Source organism: Triticum urartu, chromosome 7 (assembly GCF_003073215.2).
Source record: "Triticum urartu cultivar G1812 chromosome 7, Tu2.1, whole genome shotgun sequence".
Classification (NCBI taxonomy): Eukaryota; Viridiplantae; Streptophyta; class Magnoliopsida; order Poales; family Poaceae; genus Triticum; species Triticum urartu.
The window spans coordinates 41,510,694-41,521,983 of record NC_053028.1 but is presented as its reverse complement, the minus strand read 5'-3'; the positions used below and the strand labels follow the sequence as shown (position 1 = coordinate 41,521,983).

Sequence of the window (11,290 nt, the reverse complement as noted above, 5' to 3'; positions counted from 1 at the left end):
TAGAGCAGCGAAGCCCCGGAAGAATCCATTCCAAGCAGAAAAGAAAAGGAGTGATCGGCGCTGCTCTGCCGCTAATATTAGATGAAGAAGCGCCTGTCTGTTTGCTCGGACAGTTGGTTGATTCCTCTTATATCATATCATGCGCCCAACTCAGCCCGTCAGCTTGACCTCAAACCACTCAGCATTTGCTTTGCTTTGCTGAACATATATTTTTTAAAAGACGGGAAATATTTTTATTAAGTTTGCCCAAGAGTCGCTAAGATTCCATTAAGAAGAATGGCTGCTGGGTTTATCGAAGGGATCCACGACAGTAAAGCTAAGCATGGATATAATCAGATTCAAAGATATAGCCCGGCTCTCAACTATACCAGCAACCACCGGCCACTTTAGCCGACATAGGCACGTACTACTGCTCATAATCTAGCTCAGCCACACGGGCCCGGAGGCCTTCCTATTATTGTTGACAACAGGAGTAGTCTGCTGTGACAGTGCAGAGACGGTGCTGCAACCGACCAATTATTGTGCACTTTGCCGGTCAGCAGAAGCACGTATGCATTTTCCTGTACAGTAATCCCCAGACGTGCCACTCATGTTCAAGCACAGCACCGGACCAAGGCATAATGCACGCGCAAAACACAGAAGCTTAACACGCACACGGCAGCTGCAGGAATACATACAGGAATGGTGACCGCAGGGAGGGATACGTACGTACGTGCTCGCAGTGCAAATGGAATGTCGCCGTCGGGTCGGGTGAGGTAGGTGTTCAGTCGGTACAACTGCAGCCTACTGGTTCGGTAAGGTCAAATGCTCCCGCCCTGTCTCCGCACGGCCCGTGGATGTAACGTGGCAGTGATCCTCCCGTTGTCATGCTGTGTCTCGGTCTCCCCCCGTTGCCAAGGATCCTCGTGTCGTCGGCGTCCCGTCCGGAACGAGGCAGACGGAGAGAGAAGTTGAGGTGATTATTTTCTTTCGTTGCCGCGACCATCGCCCGAAGATCCATGTGAAAGTCGTCTTAAAAGTTGCATCGATCTTGGAAACATCCCACTCTCCACTCTGCTGGATCATCAGCAGTGACCCAGCGATCAGGTTTACTAAACAAGTAGAGAAAAACGCTGAAGTAACAGTGGTCGCGCACGGCTTAACAAACACCCTTTACCCCAGCCCTATGGAGATGGACCATCATGCATTCATGCTAGCTAGCTTAACTGAAAGCATCTCTAGCAGATCCTGTAAAATCTCGATCCGCATAAATCTTTTGTACTTTGTGGAAAAGGGTATATACAGGCCGGCGCGGATGAGGACAGACTCAGACCCCGTATAATCAATCCGTAAAAATATATATTCTCCGCATATATCAAACAGACCTAAAGGTAGCTCTTTTTTAGTCATCCTCTTCCTCGCGTCAATTCGGCGGACAGGCGGACGAGGGAAGACGCGAGGTGAGTGCGGCGCGAGCGGAGGCCAGGGCGAGCGCAGTGCGTGTGGAGGCCGGGGCGGCGCGAGCGGTGGCCGGATCGAACGGCCGGCGCATCGAGCTAGCTAGCTAGCTAGCTCTTCGAATCGATTGAGCTGCTAGCTAGTTAGCTAGCTCCGTTCGAATGGATTGAGCTAGTTCCGTTCGAGCGCGGTGAACGGGCGAGTTTCATGGTGTTGGCGGGAGTAAAGATTCCTCAACCGCTAACGTTGACCGGTATGCAGGGCCTTGACAAAGTTACTCTCAAAACTGTATATATGAGGGTTTTGTATTCACGTCTACAGGGTCCCTTAAAAACTTTTAAGAGTCAGACGATTTTAAGAGGTCTGTTCGAACTTGTTTTTTCAACCAAAACTATAAAAACCGTTATTTTACGGGTTTAATCATTTATACGGGGTCTGCTAGAGATGCTTTCATCGGGCACCACAGGTGAAAAAGAGGGCGAGAGCGAGGCAGCCGGATTCAAACGCCCTACGATTCACGGCCGGCCGCCCGCCGCAGCCTCGCATAAGCAAGTCGCGTGTGGCGCCGCGGGGACCCGGCCGCTGCCCGGTGGGACCAGCTGCTCCCATGGCCCGCCCGCCGGGAAAAGTGGGCCCGGACCAGCCGCATGAAGAAGCAGAGATACAGATACGGCCCGCGACGTGTAGAGACGGAACGGCTCAACCCAGCTCGGCTCGGCTTGCCCAGTCCCCACCAACCCAGCAGCAGCACTAGCAGCCAGCCAGCCAGCCTCCCCCCCCCCCCCCCCCCCCCCCCCCCCCCCCCCCCCCCCCCTCCCTCCCTCCCTCCGGCGGGCCCCGCGCTGCCGCCACCCCCCCTCCCTTCCCTCCTCACCGCATTTATTCCCCGGCCTCCGATCCCGTGCTCCGCCTGCAGGCCTCGCGGCTCACCCCCTCCCCGTGATCTCTGTCACGGACGCCGCCACCGCCGCTCCGCGCCTATCTAATGGCGAGCGGCGCCAGGAATGGCGGGCTGGGGTCCAGGGCGGGCGGCAAGATGGACAGGCAGCAGGGCTCCACCGCCACGCCCAAGGCCCCCGCCGGGAAGCCCCGCCTCTCCGCTGCCGGCGGCGGCGCGTACCGCCGCACCAGCTCCGGCCCGCTCCCCGCCGCGGGCGGCCGCAACTCGTCCGAATCCGGAGGTGGGTGTTCCTGCTTGCCGCCCTGCAATGGGATCCCGATTTGGATTCGATGTGTATCTACGGGAGGTTTTTTTGGGGGTTTGCGGTCCGGCCTGATCTGCCGCGTTGCATTTCGCCGGGCCACCGCGATTCGGCCTGCCCGCGCCGCGCGTGCCCGATGAATCGGCCGCTTTGGTCTCCGGATTTCGAATCGCCGGCGCGGCCGAGCGTATCTGCTGGATGGCGCGATCGCTCTGGGGAAATCTCTTCAGATTTTAGACGACCGTGTGTGCTCTGCCCCTTCGGTAACGCCGCGTGCTTGCCTTCAACGGTGGCGTGTAACGTAGCTGCACAAGCACAGCATAACACTTGCGCCAAACTGTGGAGGAAGAATGGTTGAGAGATGCGTTTGGTGAATGGGTCACAGTATCCTTAGATCGTATCATTCGGAAAAATCAATAGCGGATGCCGTGCTGCCCCATTTTTTCTCCTCATTTTTGGAATACGCTGTTTCCTCGACGTGAGGACATTGCTGATGTAGTCTTAGTTGTGCTAGGACCATTGCTGTTCGTCATCCAGCTGCCTCGTGCACCACTCATGATGGCACTGCACCCAGCCGCCACCCACCATTCCAATCTTTCAGTAACTGCGGGTTGTACAGAAGAGTCCCGCTTGGTAGACGCACGTCCATAATTTTGCTTTTATGCTCCTCACTCCTCTTACTCAATTGTGCACCGCAGTCAAACTGTCAAAGTAGACAATTCACTTAGCATGGCTGGGAAGTGCGCTACGATTGCAGAGAGATCGCTGCTTTTTGTGGTGATTGGTTTTGCATTTGCTTTTTGCCTTTTTACATTCCAGAAGAATTACTTGCTGAAATGGTGGACTCTGTTTTCCCATTGATATGAGATAGAATGCCTTCTTTTGCTAGATTATTCTTGTTGCACGCGCTGTGCTTTAATTTTACCTGACATGATCATTCCAAATCCATAAGAAAATTTGCATGTGTGCGTGCAGATGTCGATTCACCTGCATTTGTTTAATCAAATGAATTTTGCCTCCCCCATTTTTTCTGCAGTTTCAAGCAGAGTTAGAGTGGCTGTAAGGCTAAGGCCTCGGAACGCAGAAGAGCAGGCGGCAGATGCTGATTTTGCCGACTGTGTTGAACTCCAGCCAGAGGTTTGGCCTCCTGTTTAGCATACTGTGTGAAATATAGATTTCATTTATAGGTTTCCTATGGACTCACTTGATTAACGTTTGATGTGTAGCTCAAAAGACTAAAGCTTCGTAAAAACAATTGGGAGTCCGACACATTTGAATTCGATGAAGTGCTTACAGAGTTTTCTTCACAAAAGAGAGTGTATGAAGTTGTTGCTAAACCAGTTGTGGAGGTATGTGAACTTCTAACATTTATACATCAGTAATCACAGTAGCTTGTGCTCTTAGTGAAATCTCTAAGAAACAAGATATATTTGCATGTTGCAAGCTTGTTGCTTTTAACCTATATTTTGTGGATAGATATTCTTAGCAGAACTTCAAGTGACTTTTGGCATGGGTGTTGATATGTCATGTAATGAAATCTGAAACTTTAGCCAAGTACCCCCCCTGTTCACTATTATAAGATGTTCTAATTTTTTTCTGAATCGGATGTATATAGACGCATTTTAGTTAGTTTGTTCACTCTTTTCAGTTCGTATGTAGTCCATATTGAAATACCCAAAACATGTTATAATAGTGAACGGAGGGAGTAGCTGACATTATAGACGAAACCTGGAGTTGAACTCTTGGAGCTTTCTTATTGTGTCATGGCCTTCAGTTTTACTCCTGCCATTTGTTTATTCTTACTAATACTCCTGCTATGTGTTACTTTCTTATACCAATGTCAACGATGTCCGCATTCTGCAGAGCGTTTTGGAGGGATATAATGGTACAGTTATGGCATATGGGCAGACTGGTACTGGCAAGACTTTTACACTTGGAAGGCTTGGTGATGAAGATACTGCTGCACGGGGAATCATGGTCCGCGCAATGGAGGATATTCTTGCTGATATAACCCCTGAGACTGATACAGTATCACTATCTTATCTACAGGTTTGTGATGCTTGGCTTCTGTGTGATTTTTTCTTGTGCCTTCGTTTTGAATTTGTGCACTCTAACTTTATACAGTTCTCTGACCGTAACTCTGTATTGGGTTGTCGTTGCAGTTGTATATGGAAATGATACAGGATCTCCTTGATCCTCTAGAGTCGACCTGCAGGCATGCAAGCTTGAGTATTCTATAGTCTCACCTAAATAGCTTGGCGTAATCATGGTCATAGCTGTTTCCTGTGTGAAATTGTAGCTCAAATTACACACAACAAGAGCCGGAAGCAACTGTAAAGCATGGGTGAAGCTCATCGTGTTGCTGCAAACACAAAGTTAAATACAGAGTCATCTCGTAGTCATGCAATTCTCATGGTAATCTTTATGTTCTTTGATCTTGCTGCCTATTATCACATGATTACGACTACTGTGGTTATTTTTTGACCTTCTGTGATTATCTTTGGTAAAGGTAAATGTCAGAAGGGCTGTAAAAGGTAGAAGTGAAATGAATGTTAGTATGTCTGCTGAAAACGGGCATTCATCTTCAATGATGGACTCTCTACGACCACCTATTGTCAGGAAAAGCAAGCTTGTAGTTGTAGACCTGGCAGGATCCGAGCGAATAGACAAATCTGGTAAGTGCGTTCTCATCAATAAAATTTGACACATTTTTTCTTTAAAATGTTATGCCTTCCTACAAATTTATATCTTTATCTTGAGATAATTGTTTTTACTGTAAACTGCAACCCTGTAGAGCTGAAAATTGATGTTGTGCAGGAAGCGAGGGTCATACATTAGAAGAGGCGAAGTCTATTAACTTGTCCCTAAGTTCACTAGGAAAATGCATCAATGCACTTGCTGAAAGCAGCGCACATGTACCTGTTCGTGATTCCAAGCTTACTAGGTTGCTTAAAGACTCATTTGGAGGTAAATTCCCTTGGTTTGGTCAAAAGCAAAAATGATTTGACATAGCTATGTCATCAGCCATCTTATTGGAAAGCTAGGAAGGGTTGCCTTTGTGTGCCTTGTTGCCTGTAGGCTATCACAGTAATTTGTTCTCACAGAGGTGCTTCTGTTGTTGGATTTCATAGGCACTGCAAGAACATCATTGGTTGTGACGATTGGTCCATCTCCAAGACATAGGGGGGAGACTACGAGTACAATAATGTTTGGACAAAGAGTATGATCTCGCTCTAAGATATATTTAATGGTTTTATTTTCTCTTATCTTGACCAACTGGCCATCTCATGATTCCATGGAAGTGTAGGAGAACTATTCTGATTTGCTTCGTTTATGGAATAATATTTACTTTCATGTTTCATTCTAGGCAATGAAGGTCCAGAACATGGTCAAATTAAAGGAAGAATTTGACTACAAAAGTTTGTGTAGGAGACTTGATATTGAATTGGACAAGTTAATCGCAGAAAATGAAAGGCAACGTAAATATTTTGATGATGAAATTGAACGAATAACAGCGGAAGCACAATACCGTGTTGCTGAGGCTGAAAAGGAATGCAAAATTTCTCTAGAGGTTTGCTTCCATCATAATGTTCTTTTACTTCTGTTTTGTGTGCGTTGAACTCCATGAGGGCACTATTTCTAGGAATTTGACCATGCTACTTATATGTTTTTACCTTTAGTTAGAGAATAAATACAAGATCTAGGACATCAGTAGTCTTAATTTGTTAAATTCCGTAGGTAAACTTGGTTCTAGATCTCCATCATAAACTAATTTTAATCTGAAATTGCCTGGATAGTTTTTTAGTTGATACCTTTTCCTTTGTCTGGGCTCCTCAATTTTCTCACCTCTACCATCATTTAACTCTTCTGAAGCATCTCTGTTGGCTCTCTAGAGTTCCTCTAAAGGCGAGTTTGATCTAGAATAAGTACCATAACAGTAACGCAAATAATCCTATGTTTATTTCGGAACTCTTTTTTATTCGGTATAAATGTCTAGATCTCAAAGCTCCCTAAATTATTACGTTGGCTCTAGCATGCTTGATTGACACTTCATTTGGTATTCATTTTAGCTGTGTGGTTTCTTATTGCAGAATGAGAAAATGAAGTACCATCAAGAATACTTGGACTCTATAAAGATACTAGAAGAGAAGTGGAAAGTACACCAACAATCACCCAAGAAACAGGTACATCTATACATGATTAAATCAGCTTTACTTATTGATTATTTGGTCAGTTATGGGTTAATCTTTTAAGACATCAGTTATGATGAAGTGCCACATCTTGTATTGTAAAATCTGAAAATGATTACCCATGCAATTTTTCGAATGTAGATTAAAGAGCCCAAGTCTACATCCAATGGTGACGTGCAGGACTTACTGCAGAATGAGAAAATGTTACGCCAATCTGCTGAAGATGAGTCCAATGACCTTAAGAATCAATTATCACACTGGAAAAAGATGGAGGTACTGTCAATATATATTTCTAGAAAGATGACCTTAAGCATCAAGTATCTCACTGGAAAGCATATATTGTTTTTGAAATAAACTCATTCCTTATCGTCGCTGCTAACCATATTTTCGTGCTACATAGGCCACAGCTACTGCTGAAGTAGTGAGACTCCGGAGAATGCTGGATACTGAAGCTAGCCAAAAAGACAAACTCGAAGAAGAAATAGCTGTTTTGAAAAGTCAGTTAATGCAGTTAAGTCTGGATGCTGACGAGGTAAGACTTACTGCCGATGCTAGTTTTTATGTTATTAGTAACGTTTCTGAATGGTGTGAAATTAATATTTTTAATTTAATAAGTGGTCTATCTATTGTTTTGTGTTTATTTGGTGATTCCCTGTCAACAACGCAATTATTATTCTTGTTGGACGTTTCACCTTGTAAAAGCATTATTAAGTTAGTTGAAGCAAACTCATAAATATTACTTGACTTGTAGCCTTCCATATTATGTTGAATATACTGTCTTTATTCGATGCATCCAGCCATCTACAATTTGTAGGAACTTGTTTCCCTTTTTTACTTCTAATGAGTACTATAGTGCTACCCTAAGGTCCATAATGTGCCTTTTCTTTCGTTTCAATCAGACAAGAATGAGCCTTGACACAGGAGATGGACCAGGAAAAATATTTCCTGGTTTAGATTCTTTGATGTCTCATTCTCGGAATTCGCAGCCTAGAGAGCAGAGCAATGGACCTAAGGCGCCAGTCGCAAAACTCTTTGAGCAAGGTATTTATTACTTATTTGCTGTTTCTCGAGAATAAAATCTTGCCTGCCGTGTTGAAAAATTGGTTTTGGTTGTACACCTGACTCGCTCATGATTGCCTTCCCAATTCTGCTTTATTTGGCCCTCTTGTTCTTTAAAGCATCTCCAAACTGTAAAACCGAATGATTAGCTTAAAAGTATTACTCTACCAGTTATTTCCCTGGTTAGAAAAAGTGGTGCAAAATAATTCTGTTTTCAGAAAAAAAATGATACATAGTCCTTAAGTGTGTTTTGTGCTTCCTTACAAACTTACATATCATAGCAGAGACACAATAGCAGAGCAATCAGATGTGACGCATTTTGAGGAAATATTTTGTAGTATACTTAACATGCATAATATATAGTGATGATAATGATAAAACAATACTGTATGATCTTGTGAATCAATACAGCTATTGTGGAATCGAAGGCAACAATGAGAATATGGATTTAAACCATGATGAAACTACTACAGCGTTTTGTCCCTGTTTTTAGTCTGTACTATAACTGTCATTTGAACTGATTGACATCTCTAGAGTGTGATTGATCTTTTGATGAAACCCCCCCCCCCCCCCCCCCCAATCTGTTTCAGTTGGGTTACAGAAGATATTGTCATTGCTTGAGTCGGAAGAACCTGATGTTCGTGTTCATGCCGTGAAAGTTGTCGCGAATCTGGCGGCTGAAGGTACAAGCTTCACATTGTTTTAGTTAGATATAAAGCTGCTACATATTGTTTTACTTGCCAGTGTTGCATTTGTTGTATGGGTATGTTTTCCAGTCATCATATATTTGAAGTTGATTTTTAGGCATCACCATTTGCTGCATGTTGCTACATGTGGGTATATGTACAGCTGTTTGTTATGCGTGATGAAATGATATACTCCCTCCGTCCCATAATAAGTGTCTCAACTCTAGTAAAACTTTAGTACAAAGTTGTACTAAAGTTGAGAAACTTATTTTGGGACGGAGGGAGTAGTACTTATCTATAAGCATGTTACTGTTCTCTGAATTACCTCCTGGTAAGATATTAGGATGTTGCAGCATGGTTTTCAGTTTCTACTTCAATTTAACCCTGGCACGACACTAAACATCACTGGTTCATGGGAATATGTATTTTTTGGTGCGACATCTGATGCTTGCTTGCTCATGTCGGTTCTCACTGTTTGGACACAACTTGCAAATAGTCTCATTTATTTGCTCAACTTTGCCCCGAACATCATATGATTATGCACTAATTTCACATATTTGACCTTCCATACTTCAGAGGCAAATCAAGAAAAGATTGTAGAAGCAGGTGGCCTCACTTCCCTCCTAATGCTGCTTAGGAGCTCTGAGGATGAGACCATACGCAGAGTAGCAGCAGGAGCAATTGCTAATCTTGCAATGAATGGTTAGTAACCCTGTAGTATTTCGGTTTTAAATTCATGAAGAGTAGTGATTTTTTTCTCTGTGGTAGAAAATGTCTTCTTATCTGATTGTGATAATCTACATATGCAGAAACGAATCAAGATCTTATAATGGCTCAAGGTGGTGTAACCTTGTTGTCAATGACAGCATCTGATGCGGAGGACCCACAGACTCTAAGAATGGTGGCTGGAGCTATCGCCAACCTGTGTGGCAATGGTAACCATGTTCTGCTGGTTTGCATAAGCAAGCACCCTATTATCTTATAAGAATTTAACGTGCCGAAAGATATGCAAAATTTTAGACACTACTGTGATGTTAGTGCTAACTAGAATTCATTACTAACCTAAAAAACAGTAGATTACCTAAAGGCTCATGTAGGAGCCTACATATTCTACAAATAATTCGACGATTACTTGGACAATACATACATCATTTTTATCCATGTGGCTGTATCCTCAACTTCGCATTTTTCTGTAACCAGACAAACTGCAAACTCGTCTAAGAGGAGAAGGTGGAATAAAAGCATTGCTGGGAATGGTTAAGTGCGGCCATCCTGATGTCCTTGCTCAAATTGCTCGTGGCATTGCAAACTTTGCAAAATGTGAATCCAGAGCAGCTACTCAAGGTAATGGATCAATGGCACAGACATGGATTTTCAAGTTCATTCAAACTTTGTGCGATATCACTGCATTATGTGGAGATGCATATTAGCTAGACCATTGATACTTTGCAGTCCCATGTAATTTTTCTTTTGAGATCAATCTTTTATGTTACTAAGGTATGCATATTTCTATTCCATCAGGAAACAAGGTGGGGAGATCATTATTGGTGGATGATGGGGCACTTCCTTGGATCGTAAAGAATGCGAATAATGAGGCTGCCCCAATCAGGCGGCACATCGAGCTTGCGCTCTGCCATTTGGCGCAACATGGTTACTACTCTTTCTCTCTCACACAACTCAAATGAACTTGTAAATAGTAGTTGCATGTACTTATGTTTGTGGTGTCAATCTGGCCTTCCACAGAGGTAAATGCCAAGGATATCGTGAGTGAAGGCGCGCTCTGGGAACTTGTTCGGATCTCGAGGGATTGTTCTCGGGAAGATATAAGGATGCTAGCGTACCGCACGCTGACATCCAGCCCAACTCTTCAATCAGAGATGAGGAGATTGCGGATAGAGTGTTGATGAATCAATGCAAAAGGATGCAAGTGTGCCTCATCCTCACACCGAGTGGAGTTTTGTTTCTCGCCCAACTCTCCCAAGTCGAGTAGCGGCGCCGCTGTTGCGCAAGCGCTGGCAATCAAGCGCGTCGGCCCTTGATATGCCCAGCTGCTGCAAGCATACATGGCCGGGCAGCGGACCCGTTGAGTTTTGTCTCAACTGGCAATGGTCTGCGCCATCATTCTCCTCAAGCCGATTCATTTTATTTATGGTGGCGATTTGTTTATTCAAATCCTAGCATGTGAGAGCTGCTTTACTTACTTGGATGTAACCTGTAGAAGAATTTGTGTTGTAAAATCCACGAGTGTGGTCGGGATATGGGAGAGCTGAGTGGCTTGCAGTGCAGATAGGTTGGCTTGGGTTGGGGCCATGACATGGATTATACTTATATATACTTGTATTAATTGTACAGTAGACAATCTTTTGACTGTAACTTAATAGTACTTCAGAGACTGTTTGCTAGAAGAGTGTTTACGTATGCAATGTGTCCGGCGGATGCCTGCTTGCAGTGTGAGAATTACGAAGATCGTCGCGTTGCAAACGGTGCCTGGGAGTCGAAAAATGCGAAGAGTGCCGGTCAGTTTTGGCCTGGCTGCAGATAACAAGTTAGTGACCATGGATAACCTAAGGAAGAGAAACATGCATAAACCTGAAGACTGTTCCCTGTACTGAAAAGGAATCGATAACTCATCTGTTTTTTTTAGTGTAGGTTGCTAAAACCAGTCGGGAAAAGGTTTCTTGCTACTTCAACATGGCTGTAGGGTCCTCTTATGAGA

The 11,290-nt window shown here is 44.3% G+C and overlaps 1 protein-coding gene across 1 annotated transcript; it reads left to right on the top strand.

Annotated features, from left to right (window-relative positions):
• Positions 1-2,259: 2,259 nt before the first annotated feature.
• Positions 2,260-10,981, top strand: LOC125520060 (kinesin-like protein KIN-UB). The gene is given in 20 exon segments (XM_048684853.1): positions 2,260-2,618; positions 3,676-3,776; positions 3,866-3,988; positions 4,503-4,688; positions 4,802-4,868; positions 4,939-5,054; positions 5,149-5,314; positions 5,457-5,606; positions 5,771-5,859; positions 6,007-6,210; positions 6,731-6,823; positions 6,971-7,102; positions 7,230-7,361; positions 7,729-7,870; positions 8,479-8,571; positions 9,151-9,276; positions 9,384-9,509; positions 9,775-9,918; positions 10,096-10,224; positions 10,318-10,981. Coding segments are annotated over 20 exon segments (2,676 nt in total). The 5' UTR covers positions 2,260-2,422; the 3' UTR covers positions 10,479-10,981.
• Positions 10,982-11,290: the final 309 nt, after the last annotated feature.